This window comes from Remersonia thermophila, chromosome 5, assembly GCF_042764415.1.
Source record: "Remersonia thermophila strain ATCC 22073 chromosome 5, whole genome shotgun sequence".
NCBI lineage: Eukaryota > Fungi > Ascomycota > Sordariomycetes > Sordariales > Chaetomiaceae > Remersonia > Remersonia thermophila.
This window is the reverse complement of record NC_092221.1, coordinates 481,397-506,647: the sequence shown is the minus strand read 5'-3', so window position 1 is coordinate 506,647 and position 25,251 is coordinate 481,397. Positions and strand designations below refer to the sequence as shown.

At 61.7% G+C, this 25,251-nt stretch overlaps 9 protein-coding genes across 9 annotated transcripts; 4 read left to right on the top strand and 5 right to left on the bottom strand.

Moving 5' to 3' along the window:
* Window positions 1–417: 417 nt before the first annotated feature.
* VTJ83DRAFT_5373 (uncharacterized protein) lies at window positions 418–1,105 on the bottom strand (the record flags this gene model as incomplete). The annotated part of the gene is made up of 4 exons (XM_071011966.1): window positions 418–486; window positions 596–660; window positions 913–944; window positions 1,023–1,105. 4 exons carry the CDS (start codon window positions 1,103–1,105, stop codon window positions 418–420), a joined length of 249 nt encoding a protein of 82 aa, XP_070864748.1.
* Window positions 1,106–1,310: 205 nt separating this feature from the next.
* VTJ83DRAFT_5372 (uncharacterized protein) lies at window positions 1,311–3,649 on the top strand (the record flags this gene model as incomplete). The annotated part of the gene is made up of 4 exons (XM_071011965.1): window positions 1,311–1,347; window positions 1,480–2,125; window positions 2,185–2,775; window positions 2,860–3,649. The coding sequence occupies 4 exons, from the start codon at window positions 1,311–1,313 to the stop codon at window positions 3,647–3,649; spliced, it is 2,064 nt and encodes a 687-aa protein (XP_070864747.1).
* Window positions 3,650–5,507: 1,858 nt separating this feature from the next.
* VTJ83DRAFT_5371 (uncharacterized protein) lies at window positions 5,508–7,562 on the top strand (the record flags this gene model as incomplete). The annotated part of the gene is made up of 2 exons (XM_071011964.1): window positions 5,508–5,525; window positions 5,613–7,562. The coding sequence occupies 2 exons, from the start codon at window positions 5,508–5,510 to the stop codon at window positions 7,560–7,562; spliced, it is 1,968 nt and encodes a 655-aa protein (XP_070864746.1).
* Window positions 7,563–9,663: 2,101 nt separating this feature from the next.
* On the top strand, window positions 9,664–12,251 carry VTJ83DRAFT_5370 (uncharacterized protein; the record flags this gene model as incomplete). Its single annotated transcript, XM_071011963.1, has 2 exons — window positions 9,664–9,944; window positions 9,998–12,251. The coding sequence occupies 2 exons, from the start codon at window positions 9,664–9,666 to the stop codon at window positions 12,249–12,251; spliced, it is 2,535 nt and encodes an 844-aa protein (XP_070864745.1).
* A 1,094-nt stretch (window positions 12,252–13,345) lies between these two features.
* Window positions 13,346–13,876, bottom strand: VTJ83DRAFT_5369 (uncharacterized protein; the record flags this gene model as incomplete). The annotated part of the gene is made up of 2 exons (XM_071011961.1): window positions 13,346–13,762; window positions 13,874–13,876. 2 exons carry the CDS (start codon window positions 13,874–13,876, stop codon window positions 13,346–13,348), a joined length of 420 nt encoding a protein of 139 aa, XP_070864744.1.
* An 889-nt stretch (window positions 13,877–14,765) lies between these two features.
* On the top strand, window positions 14,766–15,924 carry VTJ83DRAFT_5368 (uncharacterized protein; the record flags this gene model as incomplete). The annotated part of the gene is made up of 2 exons (XM_071011960.1): window positions 14,766–15,104; window positions 15,232–15,924. 2 exons carry the CDS (start codon window positions 14,766–14,768, stop codon window positions 15,922–15,924), a joined length of 1,032 nt encoding a protein of 343 aa, XP_070864743.1.
* Window positions 15,925–17,621: 1,697 nt separating this feature from the next.
* Window positions 17,622–19,484, bottom strand: VTJ83DRAFT_5367 (uncharacterized protein; the record flags this gene model as incomplete). Its single annotated transcript, XM_071011959.1, has 2 exons — window positions 17,622–18,464; window positions 18,549–19,484. The coding sequence occupies 2 exons, from the start codon at window positions 19,482–19,484 to the stop codon at window positions 17,622–17,624; spliced, it is 1,779 nt and encodes a 592-aa protein (XP_070864742.1).
* A 1,964-nt stretch (window positions 19,485–21,448) lies between these two features.
* On the bottom strand, window positions 21,449–21,807 carry VTJ83DRAFT_5366 (uncharacterized protein; the record flags this gene model as incomplete). Its single annotated transcript, XM_071011958.1, has 2 exons — window positions 21,449–21,654; window positions 21,756–21,807. 2 exons carry the CDS (start codon window positions 21,805–21,807, stop codon window positions 21,449–21,451), a joined length of 258 nt encoding a protein of 85 aa, XP_070864741.1.
* Window positions 21,808–23,001: 1,194 nt separating this feature from the next.
* Window positions 23,002–24,235, bottom strand: VTJ83DRAFT_5365 (uncharacterized protein; the record flags this gene model as incomplete). The annotated part of the gene is made up of 3 exons (XM_071011957.1): window positions 23,002–23,397; window positions 23,491–23,995; window positions 24,060–24,235. The coding sequence occupies 3 exons, from the start codon at window positions 24,233–24,235 to the stop codon at window positions 23,002–23,004; spliced, it is 1,077 nt and encodes a 358-aa protein (XP_070864740.1).
* Between the last annotated feature and the right edge of the window lie 1,016 nt (window positions 24,236–25,251).

Below are 25,251 nucleotides of genomic sequence, written 5' to 3'. Positions count from 1 at the left end.
CCTGTGCTTGCTGGGGAGGTAGGGGGTTTGCAGGGCACCTTGAGGGGGTAACGTATGGGCCGGGTGCAGTAGGCGGGTGGTCGAATACATGCCTACCTACCTCAGGTACCTAGGTATGCTAGGCACGCAACGCACTTTGGGTGAAAGCATACGAACAAAGTGGCTTCATTCACACTTGGGGGAAAAGCAAACCAAACAAGACCGACAAAGAGAACAAAACAAATAAGGTAGTTTTCTGTGGAAATTCCCGGCGCCTCTCTTCCTCGATTACACGGCAGTAGGTACCTGTAAATTCCAAAGCGTACAATTGCACTCGACCTGCTAGGTGGTATGTACCTAGGACCTAGGGTATTTCCCTGGAACCTGATCCCATGGCTGCGTTGAAAGGACCGACCGCTGTTGTTGCTAGGTCACGGCTCAAGCATCCCTCATGTCCGTCCGTTTGTCATTGCCCTGGGTCTTCCAACAATCTCGAAACTTTTGCATCTGCCCCGCCATCGGTGAGTTACCCAGTGTCGACCAACCTCAGACTCTCTCTGTGACAAGAGAGCTTCAACACGAAAAAAAAAAAGAAAAAAAAAAAAAAACAACCCACCTCGTCCTTGCACGCTCGCCAGTCCTTCTTCTCGTAGTAGCAGTCCGTCAATCGCGCATTTTCCTCTGCCGCCATGACATTGGTCTCAGTTATCAGCGACAATTGTGGGGCCGTCGCAACGGGGAGAGTGGCATGTTGCCGAACCTGCGGCAAACTCGGACGTCCCAAGACACCACCCTCCTCCCTCGTTCGTTCGCTAGGTCGTCTTTTGCTCTCTCGCCTTGGAGCCGCATGCCATTTGACACAGAGAGAGAGAGAGGGGGGGGGGGGAAATTGGGGCTGGGATTGATGTCAACATCACCCTGCAAGACACATACCGGCGCATCCCGTGCGATTGATCCGCTTGTCCCTGGAGTTGCACCGTCTTGGTCAGCGGCTGTGACGGTGGCCCGTCGGCTTTGACGCTGCTTTTTCCTGCTTCACTCACCACTCATCCGGCTCATCATTGTCCTCCACCGTCCCTGCAGGCACCGGTTGCTCTGCCTTGGGCTTGAGATCTTTGGGCGCCATCGTGATTGAGGGGTCGAGTTGAAAAGACGGTGCGCTTCTCGCAAGATTGTGGGCTCGGGAGAAGAAAGCGTTTCGTCATCTCGGCGCCAATCGCCGGCCACAATTCACTCAACTCGCTTTCACTGCACTCACGCTGGAGTCAGTCAACAAACAAACCCCTGCACCGTGCCAGGAGAGTCACCTTACGACATTTCCATATCACAACATGGCGACGCAAAGACTCAACGTTCTGGTCTACACGGGTATGATAGGAACCTAATTTTTTTTTTTTTTTTTTTTTTTTTTTTTTTTTTTTTGCAGCGCACTTGTTACATCACTGGATCGCTCCCTGACCCTCCTCATCATCATCCTCCTCCTCCTCCTCCTCCTCATAGGCTCCGGCTCAACCCTGGAATCGGTCCGGCACTGCCTGTATTCTCTCCGCCGCGTCCTCGGCCCCAACTACGCCGTCAACCCCATCACCGAGTCCGCCCTGCTCAAAGAACCCTGGTCTCCCACCTGCGCTCTCCTCGTCTTTCCCGGCGGCGCCGACCTGGGCTATTGCCGCGTCCTAGACGGCCATGGCAACCGCACCATCTCCAACTACGTCCGCCGCGGCGGCGCCTATCTCGGCTTCTGCGCCGGCGGCTATTACGGTGCCCGCCGCTGCGAGTTCGAGCTCGGCGACCCCAACCTCGAGGTCGCCGGCCCCCGGGAGCTGGCCTTCTTTCCGGGCACCTGCCGCGGGGCGGCCTTCCAGGGGTTTCAGTATCAGAGCGAAAGGGGGGCCAGGGCCGCCGAGATCCGCGTGGCCCACGACGCATTGGGCGGCTCGCCGGCGCTGCCCGACACGTTCCGGTGTTACTACAACGGCGGCGGCGTGTTCCTGGACGCCGAGCAGCTCGCCAAGGAGTCCTCCTCCGTTGAGGTCCTCGCCGAGTATGCCGAGGACCTGGACCTCGAGTGCGGCGACGCGAGAGCCGCCGTCGTGTATTGCAAGGTTGGCCAAGGAGCGGCGATTCTGACGGGACCGCATCCGGAGTATGCAGCCTCCCTGAGCCCTGTCTTATCTCTTCTTTTGCGCTCTAACGCCGCGGCAGATTTGATGCCGTGAATATCGGCCCCCACACAGACGTCCCGGGCTACCAAGACCTCACTGACAGCTTGAGAGCCGACGAGGAGGCGAGGACGGCCTTCCTCAAGGCCTGCCTCGCCAAGCTCGGCCTCGAGGTCAGCCAGAGGGTGTCCCCGGTGCCGAGCCTGTCCAAGCTGCACCTCTCGTCGCTGCGCCACGCCGAGACCCTCGACCTTCTCTCCGCCTTGGAGGAGATCATCACGAGGGAGAACGGCGAAGAGTACATCAAGGGCGGCAACGATCTCTTCCATCTCGAAAAGCCAGGCTCGCGATGGTCCGCGGCCGAGCTGAGCGAGGATCTGCAGCGCGAGCTCCAGCCCAAGCCGAAGCCCTCCCGCGGCTCCCCCGACCCGACCACCGACTACACCCACATCCTGAAGCGCATCGTCTCCCACAAGGAAGCCTGGCCGGAGCCCAAGGAAACTCCGTACTTCAACCACGCCGTCTACTACTCGAGCCTCAACGAGTTTCGCGCCGCCGAGCCCGGCGCCGAGTCTTGGGGAGACCAGCTGCTGTATGGAGAGGTGCTGACCAGCACAAACACGCTCCTCGAAAAGTTCGTTCCTCCTCCTCCTCCTCCCGTCTTCTCCTGCCTCGTGCGCTTCCGCTCTAACGAACCCCCTTTCTGTCGTCCGCGCAGAAACCCAACCCTCCTGGCCAAACTCCCCACCGGCTTCTCCGTCGCAGCAACCACCCAGGTCGCCGGCCGCGGCCGCGGCGCCAACGTCTGGGTCGCCCCGCCCGGCTCCCTCATCGTCTCCACCGTGATCAACCACCCCGCCCACCTCGCCGCGTCCCGCCCCATCGTCTTCATCCAGTACCTCGCCGCCATCGCCATCGTCGAGGCCGTCAAGACGTACGACGCGGGCTACGCCGACTTCCCCATCAAGATCAAGTGGCCCAACGACGTCTACGTGCGCGACCCCAAGAAGCCCGACGAGGCCTCCTCCTTCGTCAAGGTCGCGGGCATCCTGGCCAACTGCTCCTACGCCGACGGCCGCTACCAGATCGTCCTCGGCATCGGCATCAACACCAACAACGCCCGGCCCACCACCAGCCTGGACGCCGTGCTGCCGCTGCTCGAGGGCGGCGCCCGCCTCGGCCCGTTCCGCATCGAGCGCCTCCTCGCCCGCATGCTCACCCGCCTCGAGGCGCTGTACCGCGACTTTTGCCGCGGCGGGTTCCACCGCGACCTCGAGGGCACGTACTACCGGCACTGGCTGCACACGAACCAGGTGGTGACCCTCGAGGCCGAGGGCGGCGCCCGCGCGAGGATCGTGGGCATCACGCGGGACTGGGGCCTGCTCATGGCGCAGGAGGTGGCGGCCGACGCGGAGGGCAAGCTCAAGACGACGGGGAAGCTGTGGGCGCTGCAGAGCGACGAGAACAGCTTTGACTTTTGGAAGGGGCTGGTGAAGAGAAAGATTTGATTCTCTTTTTTGTTCGTTGTTTTCTTTTTGTTTTTTTTCTTTGAGAGGGGGGGTCTAGGGTGGATGATGAAGGTGGTGGTGGTGGTAGTGACAATAGTGGTAAGATGGATAGTTAGAGAGGGTTAGGGTCGCGAGAGCGGTTCCCGGGCCTGAGCTGAGCTTGCATGCGTTCGGATCGTTCGGTACCTATGAACTACAGTTATTACCGGCCGTTCAAGATGCATCGGAGATTGCGTTCGAGGTCCGGGGCTCGGACCCGTGCGCCGTGCGGGGTTCGTCCCCCGAGGCCCCCGGGAGGGGGACGGGAAGGGGGAGCGGGACGGTTGGGCCTCCTGTCGTGTTCCCCCTCCGCCACTCCGCAACCGCGTTGTTGGTCACCGTTACATTCACTTCCGTCCCCCCCTGCGGGGATGAGCGTCTGAGTGTTGTTTCGTTTTGCTGGGTTTCGTGTCTCCTCGCACCGTTCCCGTTCGCGGAGAGACGAGAGCCAGAGGAGAAAGCCATCCCCGATGACACCAAGCGCAGCGGTATTCGTTCCCGCGCCCCTCCTCCCCCCCCCCCCCCCCCCCCTGGGTCACCTTAAGACCTCTTGGGGTCATGCTAGAAAGCGGCCGTTGGAGAATGGTGTCCTCTCGCTGGCAACCACCAGATACCTAGAGAATTACATGTTGAGCCGGGCGAGCGGCGTCAACGCGTCGGATCCCGCGCTATGAAGCATGCATGCTGCTCGTCGTCTGCCGAAGGTGGCCCTACCTGAGCGACCCGGGCGACGTGAGCAACCTGGCCTCCCTTCCCGTGCCGGAGACCGCTCGAGGGCCGTGCCACGGCGTCCACGCGGGTGAACAAGGCTCGCGATGCCGCCAAGAACACGGCACAAGTGCGAACGTTTGGGCGCTCACACGCGTCTGTTGTCGGGTTCCGAGCAGAGCTTGGAGCCGCCCCCCTCACGGAATGAAAGCGGGAGAGCCTTGCTCCCGAGGTGAGCGAGTCCCTTTGCCTGAGGTGAACGGCGAGAGTAGCAACGCTAGGGATGCGTCAACCACGTGGGAGGGACGGGAGCAAAGGGGACTGGCTCGGCTTTTTTTTTTTTTTTTTTTTTTTTTTGGGGGGGGGGGGGGGGGGGGATGGACGGCGTCCTTGCCGGTCCCAGGGTGTCACCGCTCCCGTTTGTGACGGTTGCTCGGACTGCGCTCCAGCGATGCCGGCCGCGACCGTGACGACACCGCCGCCTAGGGTCCGCACGCAGAAGACGGGATAGGTAGCGTGTCAGCTCGACGTAGGTAGATCGTTACCACAAGGTCAGTGCCCTGCCTCCCTTCGTCGTGTCTCTTCCCAAATGAGGCAGGTCTCGCGGCAGGGCTGTACGGTCTCGGCTTGACATGAGCTTGAGAGAGGGTCGGCGGAATCGAGCTTGGACCCTTTTGGGGGGACGTCGCGACGGGGTTTTCCTGCATGCATTCAACGACAAGGTCTTGAGATGCGAGGGGAGAAGAAGGGGGGCGGGGGAGTGCTGAGAACATCAAATAGACGGTAGCTCCTCCTGTCCTGACCTCGCATGGCTTGAGGTGATGGGTACGTATGGCTCCTATTCCGTGGTGCACGTATCCTTTTTGCCCCGGTCCGTACCAGCGTCATCAATATCACCTCAAGATCCAAGGCGTACCTGGCCGTCGGTGTAACTTGGGAGCGTGACTCTGTGGTGACGAGCCAACATTCAGGGGGGAATGATTGCGGAGGTGAAGCGCCAGTCGGATATCAAGACTTTGCTGGCCAATATCTCACCCCAGGGGAAGTAAACAAAACCAACGACAATCCACCACCCCTTCGCCGTTCTGGGACGACCATGTCTCCGACGACCATGGCGCATCCAGACGAGGTAGGCTTCATGGCCCCCCTTTTCTTTCTCTGCCTTCCATGGCACTTGTGTGTGCACGGAGGGGGGGACTAACACCCACGACAACAGATCCTCACCATGCCCTCCGCCGTCGCCGGCATCCTGCTTCCTCACCTCATCTGCACCCTCGTCGTCCTCGCGCGCGCCTGCTCGCGCCTCTGCCTCCTGCGCAACTGGTTTCCAGACGACTCCCTCGTGGCCCTCGCCTGGACCAGCGCCACGATCGCGTGCGTCATGTACCTGCACCTCGTGCACGCCATGCCCGCGGGCGCCGAGCCACCGCCCTCATCGTCCCCATCGCTTTCCCCCCGGGAGGCCGGAGCGACCGCCGTCTCCGCCATCCGCGCCTACACGCCGCTCATCTTCTACCAGCTCGGCTTGGCCCTGACCAAGCTCTCCATCCTGGCGTTTTACCATCGGATCTTCTCCCAGGTCGGGGACGGCGGCGACGGCCAGCACGGCGAGCGCCGCCACGACGCCCCTCGCCAGGACCATCCCGACCACCATCGCAACGACGGCCACGATTGCGAACGGGGACGCCCGCATCCTGGCGATCGCCCGCATCCCCGCCCCCTCAGAGAACCGACCGAACGCACGCTCACCCGGATCACCGTCTCCCTCGTCCTGGTCCTGCTCGCCATCCCGCTCCTGGCCATGACCCTCCTCCAGTGCGACCCGTCCGAGGCGCCGTCTTCGTTTCTCTTTTTTTCCTCCGGCCTCTCCTCCTCTTCCTCCTCGTCCTCGTCCTCGTCCTCGCTGTCAGGAGCAGGAGCAGGAGCAGGAGCAGAACAAAGATACGCGCCAAGGGGCGAGAAATGCCTGCCCCTCCGCCCGCTGCTCCTCGCCTCCACCGCCCTCCACGCCGCCTTTGACATCTGGCTGGTCCTCCTCGCCGTGGTGCCCTGCGTCGCGCGGCTCCGCGGGGTCGTGTCGCCGCGGCGCCGCGCCGCGCTGGCGGTCGGCCTGGGGTTGGGGGTGCTGGTGGTCGTGGTCGGGATCGCGAGAGGGGCGGTCGCGGTGGAGATGCTGGGCGGCGCCGCGCCGTGGGACGGCATGGAGGGGGACGGGTACGTGGACTACGTCTGGAAGCGGATGCTGCTGCCGGGGAGGAGGCAAGCGGGGGGCGAGGGCGCCGGACGGGGGCCGGGTGCGTCGTCGCCGGTGCTGCGGGTCGTGGGGTCGCGTGTGCTGGCCGTCTTGACGGTGCTCGAGCTGGACGTGGCGATTGTGTGCGCCAGCGCGCCGACGCTGAGGCCTGTGCTGGCGAGGGCGGCCCGGTGGATGAGCGGTGGAGGAGGAGAAGGAGGAGGAGGAGGAGCCGGAGCCGGAGCGGAAGGACAGGCCTGGCCGCGGAACCAGAGCCGCGGTGCAGATTCCGGCAGCGCCACAAACCACAGCGGATGCGTGCGCCCGATGGAGGGGGCGCCGGAGATGTCTCAGCAGCTGTATCGGATCGGGCATCTTTGTCATGTCGGTCCGAGATCGGTCGCGGTTCTTCCCGTCCCGCCACCACCACCACCGCCGCCGCCACCGCCGCCTGCGCTGGCCGTGGCCATGCACCGAATGCCGACAACGCTCAGCCTGCGGAGTGTCCTCAGCGCCGTGACGTCTCGTAGCCGCGGGCGCGCAGACGGAGATCTAGCGACGGCAGATCTGGGGGGCCAGCCGGCCATGGGATCTTGGGAGGGCCAGGGCAGCAGGAGGGCGGACCAAGATTCCATAACGCTGGCGGAGGAAAAGAAAACAAGGCGAAGCTCGATCGGGTGTGATACGCTCTACCAGTCCATTTACGACCAGCTGGAGCTTGAGGCCCGGCGGCGATGGGAGGGCCGGGGCAGGCACAGCTACCTGAGCCAATGGTCCAGCACTGAAAGCTGGGGAGAGAGCCAGGAAAGCTTTGTGCTCGGGATGAACGACCCGCAGAGCCCAAAAAGATTGAGTCCGGTGGCCGGGCTGCGGGATGGAGAAGACGCCCAGACGGGGATGAAGGAGACAGGGCCAGGGAAGAGGGAGGTATGAGGTGATGGTTGGGGTTGGGGGGAGGGGGGTTTCTCTGCTTGTATCGAGCTCTATGGTTTTTGTTTCTCTCTTTTTTTTTTTTGGTTTGCTTTCTTCTTCACGATCCTCTTGACTTGTACATACATGATTCATCCGTCTGGAGCGAGTGAGCAATCTTACATCTGGTGACTTTACAACGATAATGCTCCGTATCTCAGCCGCTTGATATCTGCGTTGTTCCCGATGCTGCCAACCTGAGATGCGCCTCGAGTCGGCCTAGATCTCTCTCAACCCATGGCACAAAAGAAACAGAGGAACCAGCTTTCCGTGACGTCGTTGACCGGGCTACCCACGGGGCCAAAGCCTTTTTCAGCCACGGAATTCGAACCACGGAACGGCCTGAGCTGAACTGAACGCTCCCTATGGCAGAAGTCCACGCTATGGATGGTTTCATGTTTCAACTCGGAAAGACTGCGTGCAGGTCAGCCCCATGTTGGGCTTGGATATCCATACTCTACTAGTACGCTCCCTGGGGGCGTGATAATTAGGTTATCGCGGCGGTACAGCTGATGCGAGAGAACCTGGTCGGTGTTGTCAGGTGTATTTAAAAACGCCAGCCCCTCAAGACCGCCTCCCCTTGACCGTCCTCTTCCTCTCTCTCCGCTGCCGCCGCCAAGGCAGCTCCTCCGTAGACCTCTCCCCCGACAACATGCAAGTCCAAGCTCGCCCTTTGCGTCCTCTAGGCCATCTTCAGCATCGTCGTCGCCGGCTGCGTCGGCAGCATCGTCTCCATCCACCTGAACAGCATCTTTCGCTTTGCTAGCTTTGTGACCGCCTGCGTCGAGACAAACCAGCCCAAGACCGAGGTGGTGTACGTGCAGTCGGTACCTACGACGTACGCGTAACCTGCTGCCCCATACGGACAGGGAGCCGATCCCGCCAAGTAGTTCTTGACGGTTGAGATGGGCATCTGGCCATGGCGGCGGTCGAACAGCTAGGAGACCGCCAGAGTGTTCCCCGAAACGATTGAACTTGTTCCCATTTTTTTATTTCCCGCCGTTTTTTTTTTCTTTTTTTTTTCTTTTTTCTATTTTTTGGGCCATCTTGACGTACTGGGTTTTCTTTCTTCTTGGCACCATCTTCTCCTTGTTTTCTCTCCCCTGGATTCTTTCTACATGGGCTTGGAGGGCACAAACACCACGCGCGACGAGGGTCAGGACGAAGGTGGGTGGATGCGACAGCCATGCTGAGGCAAAGGATTACTATACTGTGTAATTATTTGATGACTGCTCCCATTTCTCCACGCTCGTAGTTATCAGAAGCGTGGCACAGCTTGACCCCGACGGAAATGCAATGGCTCCTAGACAGTTCAGTTCCCCTGGAGCATTGGCCGTCGGAAAAAGTGTCTGCCTCTAGCACGCGGAGGCTTTCATGTGAGAAGGCGACAAGTACGAAAAAAGACAAGGAAAGAAAGCTTCTTTCATCATCATCCCTTGTTTCTTGGAGATGAGGCTCCTCCGTTGCGTTGGCATGCATAACCTGATACCCGAAGGGCCCAAGGGGGCGTTTCATAACCCGCCAGCGAAGAGCTTCCAACGGCACGCTGCCATCCGAACCAGGGACTCGTGTTAGTCGATTTCCCTTGTGGTCCACTTGACCACGGTCTCATGCGCCCCCGCGCAGATCCATCGGCTAACCTAAAACCACCATCCCCTTGGGAACAAGGGCCCAAGACCTCTCCTCCGGCTTTCCTGTCAGCCTTGGATGACAGGCGCTGGCCCAAGCTCTTGGTGCCATCCCTTTCCGCCCCTCCTCGGCACCTCGCTTCATGCTTGACACCAAGCGTCGCTTCGGCCTCGACGAGACGTGGAGATCTCGTCCCGCCCGATGCAACGCACAGCCCTGAGAGATCCAGGTTCGGCGAGGCGAATCGAAACATGCTGGCTGGTATATGAGCTCCAGGGAGCTCTCTCGGCCGATCTCCGCGGCTCTCCGGCGTCTCTTGAACGGTTCAACGGTCGCTCGTTGCGCCATGTCGCGGCACTCGGACCGGTGATTGGCACCTCGGCCGGCCTGCTCACGAGCCCCGAATGCGATGCACGCTCGCCATGAAGACTAGGAGATGTTGATTCCATGGGCCCTGGCGGCCCTCGTCATCGCTCGTTTCGCCACCGCAGCGTTCGGCCACGACAACCTCCCAGGTCCAGCTCCGCTTCCTCCGTTGTCGCGCGAGTCCAACCAGGACTCCCTTTCTCAGCACGTCAGGGGATATCAGCAGCCGGTACTGCAAACCCTACGGCATGGGGAGGTAGCAGGAAAGGCGTCCGGGCCGGCCCGGGATCCAAGCCAACGCAGAGAACCAGCATGGCGCGCTGGCGACTCTCGTCTGCTGGCTCGTCAGGGGTACGTTGGAGATGCACTTGTTCAGGAACACAGAGGCTAATGACAGGCCCTAGACCTCCAGGAGATGATGATGACGATGATAGCGACGACGACGACGACGATGATGATGATGGCCCGGGCGGCAGGCCACGACCGCCCGGTGGACCAGGCAACCGGCCGCCGCCGCCGCCGCCGCCGCCCAACGCCCTAGAGTCCACCAGCACCACGACGCAGGCGGTGACCGTCACGACCACCTCGGTCGCTGGCGTCTCGGAAACGACGACGGTGACCGTCACCAGGGTCCAGGTCATCACCGTCAACGACCCCTTGGCGAGGACGCAAACCGCGACCGTCACGGCGCTGTCCTTTTTCCCCGTGGGGAGGCGAGCGGCGACGGCGAGCCAGCAGCCGACCGCCTTGTCTCGTGCGCGACGGAAGCCGGGCTTCGCAGCGCCCGTCGCCACCCCGACGCCTCCGCTTCCCAGCGGGGGGCACGACGCGCGCGGCCTGGCGGAAAAGCGGGCCGAGGTCACCGAGACCCTCACGGTCACGGCGACGCTCGTCGTCACCTCGCGGAGCCTCGTCACGGTGACCGTCACCACCACCATCTTCTCGACGACGACCATCGCGGCCAACCCCGAGACCACCGTGACCGTGACCACGACGATCGCATCGCCTTCGCCTTCGCCGCCGCCCACGGAAACGCCCGGCGCGCCCCCGGCGTCGGATCCGCCCGCCTTCACGCCGGATCCCCTCGTTCCCGTTCCGGCGCCTCCTCCGAGCCTGACGGATGGCGCGACGGAGCCTCCGCCGCCCGTCGTCTCCACCGAGATCCCTCTGGAGAGCGGGACCGTTTCCACCGGGGCCCCCATCTCGACCGTCCCCATCATCCCGACGCTCACCCCCAAGATCACGTTCCCTACCACATCGCCAGGGGTCCCAACCTCCACCTCCACCTCTTCTTCTGTTTCCTCCTCCTCCTCCTCCTCCTCCTCCTCTTCCTTACCGACCTCGTCATCATCCCCGACGGACCCGATCCCCCCCGCGACCCCGCTCCCCGACGCCACCATCGTCGACGCCCCTCCCGCCTCGCGGCGCCTCACCGACGGCCAGATCGCCGGCATCTGCGCCGGCGTCGTCGCCTTCCTCGCCCTCCTCAGCCTGTGCCTCTACCTCCTCCGCCGGCGGGCCCAGCGCCGCCGCCTCGAGGCCATCCAGGCCAAGCTGCTCGACCAGGAGCGCGGCGTGGGGGCAGGTGCAGGAGGCCCGCCGCGTGTCACGCTTTCGCTGCCCGGCGAGATGAGCATGGTTGCCACGGCGGGCGCCGTGGCTGCGGGAGGGGGGGCGGGGGCGGCTGCGGGGGCGCAGAGGCTGTACGCCGGCCTCGAAGGCGGCAACCCGTACTTCCCCGGGTCCGAGGAGCGCATCAGCAGCCTCGGCGAGAGCAGCAGCAGCAGCGACACCAGCAGCAGCAGCAGCAGCGGTCCGGAGAGCAGGGCGGCGGGCGGGCCGGTGGTGCGCACGGGCCCGGGGCCCTCGGGCTCCGTTCCCGCGCGGACGGGGACGGCGGGGACGGTGAGCAGCGGGAACAGCAGCCGGGGCCGGCTGGGCCTGGCGCCGATGGCGGTGGTGGCCGGGTGGAAGGACCGGGCCAAGGACCGGCTGACGAGGCTGCGCGGCGGGCGGCGGCCGTCGTCGTCGGCGTCCGAGTCGGCGTACTCGTACTTGACGACGACGTCGTCGCGCGGCAGCTCGGCGCTGCGCGGCGACGGGGTGGGCGCGGTTCGCGTGGTGGTCCGGAGGCCCGGCGAGCCGCCGGCCGTCGGGACGCCGGCGGTGGGGGAGTCGTCGCCTGCTTCGTTGCCGGCCGGGGCCGGGACCGGGACCGAGAGCTGGAGGGAGCCGTCGGCGGGGCCTACGGAGGAGGAAGAAGGTCCTTTGCGGGGTCTGGCGACGCCCCCGCCCCCGTCGCCTCCGCCGCGCTCCGCCGCGAGGTTGGCTTCGATCCGGCGAAAGCCCATCCCCGGGAGCGTCGGGCCGGCGACGCTGAGGCAAGCCTACGCGGGCACGAGCGCCGCTGCAACGTTCATGGCCCCGCCGCAGCCGCTTCCGAGTCCTCTGAGTCCCGGCGTCGAAGCCACGGGCGGGGGGTGGAGCACGGCAAGCCAGCGAGGGAGCATGACGGATCTGATTGGCGATGCCGAGGGTGGTGTTGGCGAGAGGGAACGGGATGAGAGCGGGAGCGGGAGGGGGAGAGGGACGGGGAGGAAGAGCGTGAGCAGCGGAGGGCGGCCATGGTGGGCTGGCAGTGGTAGTAAGGGGGGGTAGCACGCATTCAGGCCAGACCTGATTTTCTTTTCTTGATTTCTTGTATGTATGTATATCTGGCTTTCTAATCACTGCTATCCTTCAGAGGAGTTATGCATGCTTGGTGTTTGTGGAGGGAGCTCGCTGGCAGAGTCCATGATATCCCCTTTACGGTGTAAGCGTCCTTTTGGCATCGACACGAACCACATCCGTCATCGCCTTCGCCTTGATGCGCTGCTAGCGTTTACCGAGCGGGGATGCTGCCAAACCGCTGTGTGATCGCCGCGGATCAGACCGTGGCCTGGCTCGCGCAGCAGCCGAGCCCATGCCAGCCCGGAATGCGGTCCGCTCCAGCCCGGGTCTCGAGAGGACATCCCAGCGACGGCGAGGGCGTGGAACTGGCCCGTTGATCCGGCCGTGCTCCTCCGGCAGCGCTCAACATGTCCTGTTTTGGATGGAAACAAGCCCTCTCACTCGAGCGCTCGAGCACGCGAGTCGCTGATCCGACGCTCACGCTGCATGGACCGAGGAAACGAACTCATGAACTCACCGGCTCGTGCTTATTGCCCATCATACACGCGGAAAACCTCCCTCCCTCCCTCTCTCTCTCTCCCTCTATCTCTCTTCCAGCCTGCTCGATGATGATGCTGCTCCCGTCGTCCAACCGTCACATATCATACATAGAAACGAACCTAACGGGCATCATGCGGCCATCTAAACCCAAATACATGCCCATGTGATGCAATAAAGCAAATACCACGCCTCCACACCCCCGTCCCCCCTTCCTCTCCCCCAGATCCCAACCCGCCAACGCCAGGCCTGCCCAAAGTCGAGTGAAGATTTGTTTGTGTACATGGCGGCGGGGCAGGGGGGGGGGTCGGAACCAATTCTGGCATCCATGTCAACCTCCCTCCCTCGTCCTGCCCTGCCCTGCCGCCCGATGGCGCGTCCCCCAAGGAAAAAGAAGAGAAGTGCCCCATTCCCTCGTTTCCTGGTGTTGCGCTCTCTCTCTCTCTCTCTCTCTCTCTCTCTCTCTCTCTCTTTCTCTATTTTTTTCCAGCCACCTTTTTTGTCCCCACTTTGTTTCCCCCTTATGTCTGACCGTCCACCGCTCGTTACCTGTCCTTGTACAGCTTAGGATTCCACCCTTCTTTGACCTCGGACTCCTGGGCCTCCTTCTCCAACGTTGGCTTCACCTCGGCCTCGATCCTCTCTCGCGCGCGGAGGATCTTGCTCTGGAGGTAAAAGGAGCCGCCCTTCTTGGGGTCGTTGCTGTCAAACAGGCGCTTGAACCGCTCCATGACCTCCTCCATGTCGGCCTTGCCGTTCTGCGGAGGCTTGACGTTGAGGATCTTGCAGGCTTCTTCGAGGGTCATGCCGGTGCTGACGCTGGCGCGGCCCGTGCCGTTGCCCGCCTTGGCCTGGGCGCGCTGGTACTGGCTCGACGCGGCGGCTTGCTTGTAGGCCTCGGCAAAGGCGCGGCCGACCACGCGGGTGCCGACGATGACGGCTTGGGTGATGAGGCGGTAGGCCTAAGGAAGGGGAGGGGGCGCGTTAGCCTCTGAGGACGGTACGGGTTTGTGCCGTGTTGGTGCCGTCTCTTGCGGGGTTCCGGTCTCCCGAGGGGGGAGGGATAGGCTGACCATCTTGAGCTACGGTATGCGGGATCGCCAATGCCCCCTCTCTGTCCCTTTCTCTCTCTCTTTCTCTCTCTCTCTCTCTCTCTCCCTCGCTCTCTCTACGCTAGGTCTGTGTCGCTGCCCGGGGTAAGACGCTGCTGTGACGTCGGCTGTGTTGTCGTCGCCGTCGTCGTCGTCGTCGTCGTCTCGTTCCGTCCAGGTTCCGGCCGGTGGCTTGGGGTCGTGGTGGTGTTGTTGGTGTCCCAACGGCGAGTTGGAGTTCGAGATGGCAAAGATGGGAAATGGAAACCTCCGGCCGTTGACCCTCTCTTTCTCGGACTTGGCTCGAAAAATTGTCCGCCAGAAGGCGCCCCTGCCCGCCGATTGCCGGGAAGTCCCTTGGTCGGACCCCACCTGTCTTGGCACCACGCACTGCGGGCCGCCACCGGTCCGGCGCCCGGAGGAATGCAAAAGCCACAGTGGAGCAGGGTGCCAAGCCTCAGTGCCCCACCGGCCATGGCATGGGGAGGCATGGATGGATGGATCTGAATGGTTGGATGGCGTGGGCCGTGGAGCGCAACATGGCAAGTCCCAGAGCTCCAAGGAGCCCGTCCCAGGTCAACCACTATTACCACCACCACCACCACCAACACCACCACCACCACCGCCAAGCAACCTTTTCGTTGCGCCTCGGCCCTTGGCTCGTCCAACCCAGCAACTACGCTGTCCCGACCCAGACAAGCGACTCTCGTTGACGTTCCTTTTTTTTTTCCTCTTTGACATACACCCACCCCCCCTGACGTATTCCGCAAGATCCAGACAGGCGACTACCGGATAGTCCATCCTCGTCTAAGCGTCTCTCTCCCTTGGCTCTTCCTCCGCCAGCTTCCTTTCTCCTCCTCCGTCGCCACGCGCCATGTCACAATACTACAACCCGCCACCGTCCCAAGGCTACGCGCCTGCCGGCGGCGCCCAGAATCTCCAGTTCTACACCTCCAACTACGGCCAGCCCGTCCCGGGCCACGCGACTCCCTCACAAGCATCCTACGGCTACGGCGGTCCCTCCTCGGGCGCATACGGCTCCTCGTCCCATTTTGCCTCCGGATACGGCGACCCTTCCGACGTGTCGGGCCGCCTCGGCGAGCAGGGCGGCTTGCGCACCGGCTGGCTCGCCGCCTTCTCGACCGAAGGGTACCCCGGTGAACCGCCGCTGCTCGAGGAGCTGGGCGTGAACGTCGGGCATATTCGCCAAAAGGTACATGTCATGTCCTCCACCGCCGTCACCGACGTCCTCTCCCCTCCTCACCACCCAACCCACAGCGCACCAACGCCCCCCATGCTAACCAATCCGTTTTTTGTTTTGTCTCTCGCCCCAAACACAGACCCTCGCCGTCCTCAACCCCCTCTCCCGCCCCGACCAACACCTCATGGACGACTCGGACCTCGCCGGCCCCCTCTTCTTCTTCCTCCTCTACGGCACCTTCCTCCTCCTCTCGGGCCGCGTCCACTTTGGCTACATCTACGGCCTCGCCGTCTTCGGCTCCATCCTCCTCCACGGCATCCTCAGCCTCATGGCGCCCGCCGCCGAGTCGGTCGCCGCGGGCGGGTCCTACGCCGCCGCCTACGCGGGCGCCGTGCCCGGGCCCGACGGCGTCGGCGTCGGCGCCGGCCCGACCGCCATGGGCGGCTCCGCCGCGGCGGTGCCAGGAGGCGGCAAGAACGGCGCGTCCTCGGTCGGCGGCGGCGCTGGCGGCGGCGGCGGCGGCGGGAGCCTGACCTTTGCCCGCTCCGCCAGCGTGCTCGGCTACTGCCTCCTCCCGCTGCTCGCGACGAGCATGGTGGGCATCTTCATGCCCATGGACAAGCCCGTCGGCATCGCCCTCAGCGCCGCCGCCATCCTCTGGAGCACGTGGAGCGCGAGCGGCATCTTTTGCGCCGTCGGCGGCATGCGCGGCATGCGCGCCCTCGTCGCCTACCCGCTCGCCCTGTTCTACGTCGGGTTCGGCATCATCGCCGTGTTTAGCAGCCGCGGAAGCGGCTCGTTTACCAAGCCGGCCGCGGGGCACGGGTTGTGATGCCGTGGCTGGCTTGATGCCCAGGGTTGCTGGGAAGCCGGGGAAACAACGGGCCAACGGCCTGCTTGCGCAAGAAGGGACTGTGGCGAAGGGGGGGGAGGTGGGTTTCATTGTGTACGAGGCGGACAAGGGGTGCGGCGTGTGAAAGATGGAGCGCACGACGCTCTGTCTCCTCCTCTCTCTCTCTCTCTTTCTCTCCACCAGCCGTAGAAGCGCAAGCGGATGGGTGGCCAAGGTGGGCGGGATATTTGGGCGGTACGATGACTGAAACATGATAGGATACCTGTACCTGTACTTTGGTGAAGCAAGCTGCTGTGTAATAGAAAAAAAAAAAACAACGTACCAGCGAATCCCGTGCCGGTGCGGAGCCAAACAAAACAACCCTGATCAGAGCACGTAACGTTCCTGTTGGCGGTGATGGGACATGGCTACACGTCACGGCGCGGACACGACAGGTGGGTAATAGTGGGTATGGCGGTGATTGATCCAACGCAACGCGTCACTACGTGAGACACACACACACACGCACCTTGTTGCTGCGTGCCGACTCGCCTGGTGCGGCTCGACCAGGCGCGAAGGAGGAAGAGACCGGAACAGCCAACTTCTCGTCCTCATCGGGCATGCATCAACATCGAGAGCAAAAGAAAACATAGGACAACCCAGCATGATCAACTCGCAAAAGCAGCCGAATGCATTCAAATGGCCCGCGACCAGTAACTACCTTGCAAGCAGGCCGATGACCCAGCTCAGCTCATAACAACCTGCGGGGAGAGCGTGAGACAGAGAGCGAAACCTGCTGTAGGGAAAGAGAGAGAAAAAAGAAAAAAAAAAAAAACCCGACCCGAATCCCCAAAGACCGAATCCCCTTACAAGGATCAAAAAAAAACCCAAGGACCAGAGACGCAAATGACCACGAATACTACATCTATATGTCCCAATCAATCATCGTGGCCGTCATCCATGACTTCCCCCCCAACCCCAACCCCAATCCGTGTTCCCTGGTGTGTCTGCGTGGGTACGGTCCGTGTCCGTCTGTTCTGGTCCGAAAAACAAATGCAAATAAATACCCACCAGAACAACCTCAATGCGAATCAAGCTCCAACCATGAACAACGACCCTCTCTCCCGCTCTTCAGAGCGGCCTGCCCCATGGCTGTGCGGGAGGAGGCTGCGATCAAAAGCCCATCCCATCCCCCATCCAGCCCGCGGCGTCGCGTTCGGGTCCGCGTTCCCTTCATGAAATCGCGCGCCGCAGCGCGTGTCCCATCATGTCGTTCATCCGTGAGCATCCATGCGAATCCACGTCGAGGGCAGAGAGGAGGAAAGAGAGAGAACGCCTAGTGGCTAGTGTAATGTAGATTGAGAGACCCAGCAATTTTCCCAAATCGACGCCGACGCCGCCGCCGCCGCCGCCGACGCCGGCAGACCAGAGCGCCAAAAAAAAAAAAAAAAAAAAAAAAAAAACGAAACCCCGAAAATAAAGCGGAGGGGGGGGGGGGAAGAGAGAGAGAACATTATAAGCTACCGCACCACACGCGCGTCCCGTTCCCTTCATCGCTCATCGTACAACAAAAACATGCCAAAACTCCTCAACTCCCAAGCTCGCCATGATGAGATGTCGGTTTCAACACTCCCGCCCTCCACCCTCCTCCCTCCTCCGAGCCGAGCCGGTACGGTTTTTAATTTCTATTACAATGATTACTCGCTCCCCGCAGGCAGCGCTCCGACGATGCCATACTGGCCGCCGGCGCCGGCAAAGACAATCTTGCGGTCCCGGATGGCCGAGTTGTCGATGCGGGTGGGCGCCTCGATGTCGTCGGTCGTGCCCTGGCCCGTCTGGTAGTTGGCCGAGAAGCCCCACGAGTAGACGTGGCCCTCCTCGGTGATGGCAAAGGAGTGGTCCGTGCCGGCGGCCACCTTGACCACGTTCTTGATGTCCGGGACGATGGTAGGCACGAGAAGGATGCGGGGCTTGTTGCGCTCGTCCCAGATGGTGTTGTCCTCGGAGAAGCTCTCCGAGGGCTGGCCGACCTGGTGGCCGTCGATGCGGCCCCAGGTGAGCAGCTGGCCGTCCTCGGTGCAGGCGAGGGAGTGGTGCTCGCCGCCCGCGATGTCCACCACCTTGTAGGGGGCCAGCGACTCGATGCGCTGCGGGCGCATGACGAAGCCGCCGTCCTGGCCGGCCTCGTCCTCGACGCCCAGCTCGGCATAGTTGTTCAGGCCCCAGCCGTAGACGCGGGCGTTGGTGTCGATGACGAAGGAGTGGTAGCTGCCGCAGGCGAGCTTGGCCGCCTTGGCGCGGCCGGGCAGGGCGCCGATGCCCGTCGGGTACAGGGCGGCCGTGTCGTCGCGCTCGAGCAGGCGGCGGGCCAGCTGGGCTTGCTGGCCGGCGCCCCAGGCGTAGATCTTGTTCTTCTCGTCGAGGGCGAGGACGTGGTTGAGGCCCGCCGCGAGCTGCTTGATCTTGGACAGCTCGGGGATGAGGGTCGGGGTGCGCTGAACGAGAACGCGCTTGTTGAAGCCCAGGATGCCCTCGTTGCTCTGAAAAAGGTTGGTGTCGTTAGCCGGGGTGAAACACGGCAAAAGAAACAAACAAACCAAAAAGAGGAAAAAAAAAAAACTTACGCGGAAGGTGCCCCATCCGTACACCAGGCCCGTCGTGGTCAGGGCAAACGTGGCGCTATCGCTGGCCACGACCTGCACCCAGGTGGTGCCCTCGGGGATGTCGGTGGTGTCAATCTCGGCCGGGGTGCTCTCCTTGGGGTTCATGCCCGTGTCGTCATCGTCCGAGTCGGAATCGTCGTCCTCGGCGTCGACGTCGCGCAGGCCGCCATCCCAGTTGGTGTCGCGGCCGAGGGCGCCCTGGTCGTTGACGCCCCAGGTGAGGATCTTGTTGTCCTTGGTCAGGGCGGCGACGTGCATGCCGCCGCAGGCGACCTGGACGACGTTCTTGAGGTTGTGGTTCAGGCGCGGGCGCTTGACATCGATGGGCTTCTTGCCGTCGACGCGAACGCTGCCCAGGCCGAGCTCGCCGGCGGTGCCCTCGCCAAACACGAAAATGTCCAGGACCTGCGCGGGCGGCTCGTTGATGACCTTGAGCTCGCGCGCGGGCTTCTTGGGGGCGGGCGCCTTGGCCGGGGCGGCGGCGGCCCTGCGCTTCTTGGGAGCCGGGGCGGCCTCGGTCTCGGCCTCGGGCTCGTCAGCCTTGTCGCGCTTCTCGGCATCGACCGCGGCCTCGTCGTGCTCGCGCTTGTCGCCGTTGACCTGGGGCGCGCGCTCGGCAGCGACCTCGTTCTCCTTGTCCGACTCCTCGACGGGCTTGGCCTTGGCCGACTTCTTGGGAGCGGCGGCCTTCTTGGTGGCGGCCGTCTTCTTGGTCGCGTCAGCCTTCTTGGGCGCGGCCTTCTTGGCCGGAGCCGCCTTCTTCTCGGCCGGCTTCTTGTTGTCGGCCTTCTTCACGCCATTGGCCTTGGTGGCGGTGGTAGCGGCAGCAGACGTCTTGACGCGCTTCGGAGCCGAGGCGCCGTCGGCCGCGGCAGCAGCAGCTCTCTTGGGAGGCATGTTGTCCGCAGTTGGATTGTTGCAATCGCCTGTTGCAGCTTGCGTGGTTCTTTCAGCGCGCGTTGTTGCAGCGCAAAAAAACCAAATGGTCGCGCGATGCAGCGACTGGAATGCGAGACGAGGTGAAAGACGGCAAGTCTTTTTGAAAGGGGGGGAGGGAGCAGCAGAAGCTCGGTCGGTGGGTTTTGTTGTTGTTTGTTTTTTTTTTGCCGCACGCGTCACAGAGCGCAATGGAGGAACAAGCTTTCGGAAAATCGAATCCTACTTGTTCCCGAAGAAAACTTTGCCAACCTTTTTCCCGAGGTGCAAAGCTGTGTGAACACAAGAGGGAAGAGAAGGAAAAAAAAAAAAGGTTGGGTGGTAGAGTGGAGGAAGCTACCTTAAGGTGGTATGGAAGATAAGGTAAGGTAAGGTAAGCAAAGCAGGGCGAGGGCGAGGGGAATTTGGCGCGCTGCAACTTTTTCTTGGGCGCCCAACCTGGCCCTTTTTCTTTCTTGTTTTGGCTCAGCGCCGTCGGTCCGCTGATTGATTGATGGCTTTACTGGCGAACGGCGCTGGGGGCTCGGGGCAACCTCAGTGCCAAACTCGTCCTCCATGGGCAACGCCGAGTCTCCACAATGATCCGCATCCGGCGATTCCACCCGGACTCCGGCGCCCCCCCAGGCCCCGTCGACTGGCCACACAAACCTGCTTTCTTGCTTTGCCTTGCTTCCTTTCTGCTGCTTTGCACAAACCGAGTACATCAGGCACAAAGAAAAGTCAAGCCGCGCTTTTCATTGTCTGCACTACGGCCTAGCCTTTTCTTATTCATCATGCATCATCCTGTCGCCAAGTCCTCCATTGACCAAAGGTGTTTTCTTTGCACAATTGCACAATGGATCTTGGATGTCCCCTCTCTCCTGACATCCATTCGATGAGCTCATCGCTCCTTGTCAACGAGAGCGCGCGCGCTGTGGCCAAACACCCGTTCCCGGGTACCTACCCCTGGTCGGTTCCCAGATCGGGCGATTTCTGCCGGGCGGTGAGGACGGATTCCCTGGTTGCCCCCCCCCCCCCGGTCCGTCAACAGCTCACGCGGACCCACTTTGGGTTGCTTCGTCACGCCATGGGCGCTCGACCTCGACACGTCGCGCCACACAATGCTTGAGAGGCAGGGGAGCGCGTGCCCGAGGGGACGGCACCAACCAAATGCATTCTCCCCTTCGCGCCATACATGGTTACTCTACAGTACTATAACTACACCTCCGTACACGTACTTGTACGTTACGGGCAAGGTGACCTGACCTGACCTGAGCTGATTGAACGAATGCTTGGCTGACTCGTTGGACTCAATCTCGACGCTTGGTCGTATGTTTCTCTCTGTTGGACAATCCAGTATCTTTTTCTCGCCAGTCTTCAATCGACTTCTCTCCAATACACGTACAAAGCACTCCGTACTGTACTAGGTGCCGCTGTTCCATGGACAACCAACCTCCTAAGCGACACGGCACGACTTGACTTTCCTGCGACCCCTACCTTGTATGCTCTCCCCCCCCCCCCCGGTCTGGAACCTGGATGTTGTCACAACGGAGTTGGCATCAGATCGGAGGAGTGCCAGTGTAGCTGGAATGCGCTTGGGCATCCCTCTCGCCGACAGCCAGACGCCAACGTACCGCGTGTCTCAGCTCACAATGTTTATCTTGCCGTGTCGCCCTGGGAAAACGGGGCGTGGTCATGAGAAGAAAAGAAGGTAGCGATTCATAAGGGAAAACGGGCCAAAGAAGAACCCACAACCGTCGTCTAATATCCCCAACACGCCGTCACGAACTCCCCGGTTCCCCTCAGGTAATCATGATTCGCCTTGTCATCCCGAAGCAATGTCCCAGTTCCCGACTCCTCAAACGCCGTGATGTTCCCCAGGCCAAAGTGGTTTCACACAAGGTCCCCCCTCTCAAGCAAGCCGCCTCAGGAATCCATCCATCCCATCAAGCCTTGGTCGTGAAGTCCGTCTCGTTGGCCTCGTGGCCGGACGCCTTGCCGTTCTCCGCCTCGGCGCGCGCGCAGTTGCACTGCCCCGCGGGCCGGGCCTGGCACGAGCAGCGGTTGCCCGACACGGTGTTCTCGGTCGCCGCCTTCTCGCAGTTGCACTGGAGGGCGGGCTTGGAGCCGCAGGAGCACGTGGCTTGCTGGGCTGTAGGAGAGAGAGAAAGATTAGTTGTTCTGAAATGCAGCGAGGGGAAGAAAAAAAGAGAGAGAAAAGCGCAAGCCCCCCTCCCCCGAGGACAAACGTACCGCAGACGCACACCTCGCTCTTGCCGCAGCAGGTCTCAGGCTTGGACGACATGTTGGTGGTGGATGTGGGGAAAGCGTGTGAGCGGTGGGATGGTGGTGGTTCAAGGCGAGCGAAAGGTCGCGAGAGAAGCAGTCTGGATGGCCCTTGGCGGAAAAGCGGGAAGAAGAGGAAGAGATCTGGTTGCGGTGAAAGGATGCAACTGCCAAAGCGGAATGAGAGAGCTGGTGGATGGTTCTGACCGAGATCAAGAGCTCCCCTGGGGCGATGGATGCGGCCAACTTATACGCGAACCGACATCTACCACGCCACACCGTGTTTCTTGTTGGCGGCGAGGCTGCGGGCTGCAACGGTGGGGCCTTCAACAGCCCCTCTGACCAGATCGGGTCATCCACCAAGCGCTGATTGGTAGGATGCTGGCTGGGCCGCTGCCATGTCCGCCAATCAGGAGCCGCCTATTTCACATCAAGTGGTCATCCGTCGCCCAAGTACAGCATGTACAGCACAGCGTGTGTCACACATTGGTCCTTCAGCCCCTTGGTAGGGAAAAGAAACAAAGCCACCTACTGTGTAGATGGATGTCAACAAAAAAGTGGCAATGCCCGGAAGGATTGCATCCGCGGAGCAGAAGGGGCCATGAGCCTGATTGCTCCCTGGTACGTTCCTGAGCCTTTCATCCGATTGTCTCTGAGAGGTCCCTTCATCCGGAACGAACCCCTTGAGAGGACGAAGCTGCGCAGCATTGCGCTCTGGGCTATTATTACAACAAGAATGTCTATTATGCCATTGATCATGATCATGCTCCCGAGGAGAAATAAAACTGCAAAACTGTGCCGTGGCCTCTTTCACTGCACACCAACATATACACACACAAAAAAAAAAAAAAGATCCTACCGCGCCATTCGCCTGTAGACAATGGAAACAGGCATTCTAAAACGCCTCTCTTTCCAACCATTACCCATCCCGTATGCATGCAGCACGCAATATCCGTTCCCGCCCGTATCTATCACCTCGAGTCGACAAAATCGTCGCATTCAAGGTTTCCATGCAGCCTTATAGTAGGGACTCTATCCCCGATGCCAAGGTCCAACCGGTTCTGCCAAGTCGCACATTTGCCGCCGCTAAAAAAAAAAAAAAAAAGCTTAATAGAGCAACGTCTTGTAAGTCCGCATCATGCTTCCAAGTATGTTCTCGGAACAGTGGGCACCGAAACCAGGCTCTCGCCGGCCCCTTTGCCGCGCATCTTCTTTACTTTTGTTCCTGATGCTGCAGCAGATGCTGCTGCGGCGGCGGCGGCGACGGCGGCGCATGCTCCAGGTACGCCGGCGGGGCGGCGTAGGCCGGCTGCTGAGGCGGGTGCAGCGGCGCGTAGGCGACCGACGGCTGGTCCCACTCGGGCTGGGCCTGCGACGACGACAGACCGTACGGCTTGCGCATGACGAGGGCGAACAGCAGAACCAGCACGATGAAGATGAAGAGGTTGTCGAACAAGGGCTTGACGATGAGCGTGACGATGAGGGGCACGTCGGTGTTGGTGTTGGTGGTAGTGCTCGAGTCGGAGAGGTGGTAGCGGATGTCGATGGAGGTGCAGACGCCGTGCCTGATGGCGTTCAGAATGGCGGCGTCGAGGAGCAGGGATCCGAGCTGCAGAAGGGGGGGGGGGGGGAAGGGCAAGGCTCGTCAGCATCGGGGAAGAGGGGGGGATATCCGACAGGACAGCGGGACGAAGCAACGTACCTTTTTCAGCGCAAGGTTTCCCTTGATGCGGCGATAATACACAACCGACACAAGGATCGTGATGGGGGTGGCGGTGAGCCACAGCAGAATCTCCAGGGAGATATACAGGCGGGTGATCAGCAATCTCTGGTCCCTTGCCCGCGCGAAATCCGGGTCGTCGCTCGTGTACCAAAGCTGACTTGTGGAACTGAAGTTTTGGGCAACGCCAAAGCAGGCGACAGAGATGGCAAGCAGAGTGAAGCCCCAGGCGAGGATCGCCATGCGGCCCGCCTTCCAGGCGTAGTTCTGCTGGGCGTTGCCTGTGAAGCCAATCATGAGGCCTCTGGTGAACTCGTAGAGGGCGACGAAGAGCAAGATGTCGCCAACGTTGTTCAGGAGCTCGCCCACGCCGTTCATGTGGTTGATGGCACGGTACAGGCGCTCGCCGGCGCCCGTGCTGAAGACGCTATGGTCGATCCAAGACCACAAGTTCAGGCCGCTGCATATGGTCCACAGGAGCAAGGACCTGCGGTCGCAGTTAGCGCTGGGCCGCGGGACGGGAACCGTGGAAAGCATGTCATGTCTCGTACAGGATGAAGAAGGGGTAGGCGGCCTTGAGCCAGGCGATGCCGGCGCGCGCGGCATCTCGTTTCTGGTGGGCAGCGCAAAGGCTGATGACCCACAAGATCGTCAGAGGAATGATCCAGAGGCCGTTCAGGAGGATATTCCCCGAGGTCAAGCGAATGAAGTCCGACGTGCTGGTCATGGTGAGGGGCGGCCGGCGTTGGGAGCCGGGAGCTGACGCGAGGCAAGCAGGAGGTAGGTGAAAGAGAGAGTGTATGTGAGAGAGAGAGAGAGAGAGAGAGAGTGAGATTGAGCGGTCAGGTCCGAGGCGGCGACGGACCTGTCGACGGATTGCACAGAAAAGAAGCACGCAGCTGCCACTCGCCGGAGCAGAACGCAACGGGCATGATTCTTTATAAACAGCCAGGGCGAGATAACGTCTCGTCGTTCGCCAGGCGTTGCAAGCGCTGTTGGGCTTGCCGGTGGCAGCGTAGTATCCATGAAGCTTGGCTGCATAAGGCACCCTGTAAGCTAAGTAATAAGCTCGGAGGTCAGCCTGCGCGGCTGTCCGACACAGCCGATCCGCCTTGTACCAGGGGGTCTGGTTTGAGACGTCATTTCACCCATGAGCCCGGGCCAAGGAGGCTTCGCCATGCACGTTGCGTGTGGTTGATGCCGGCTTCGTGGCGTGCGGGCTCGGGCTCGAGAGACTTGGCTCAACGTGCCGCCGGCAGAGGAGACACTTGAAACCTAGAAAAATAGAAGAAACGATAAAAAGAATACGTTTGGTTGACAACGAGCGACATCGTCTGCGACGTATGCCACCGTTGCATTTCGTCGTCTCATTCGATGCCGGGCGCCGAACGGGAGGCTTGGTCGTTCGCTGGGGTGACATTCGAGCGCCTGCGCCGCGCCTGATCCTACCTTTGTGGCAATCTCCGGCTTGCCCAATCGACTACGCCGTTGCATGCACAGAAAGCGCCCAGTTGGGCCAAGGGACGGGCTCCAAGCCACGATGCAACGAACACAAGATCCGTACATGTGGCTTTTGCTACAAGATCCTCAAGGACCAGGTCGCGCCCCGTCCCTGGTCACGGGAATTCATGCTGTAAGAGAGCCTCCCGGCGGTGCGGTGCTTTTTTGTGAGCGTTGGGGGCCACATGCAGAGCAATGCCGGGGGCAGCCAATGCGCACGTACTCGTCTGATGACCTCGGGCG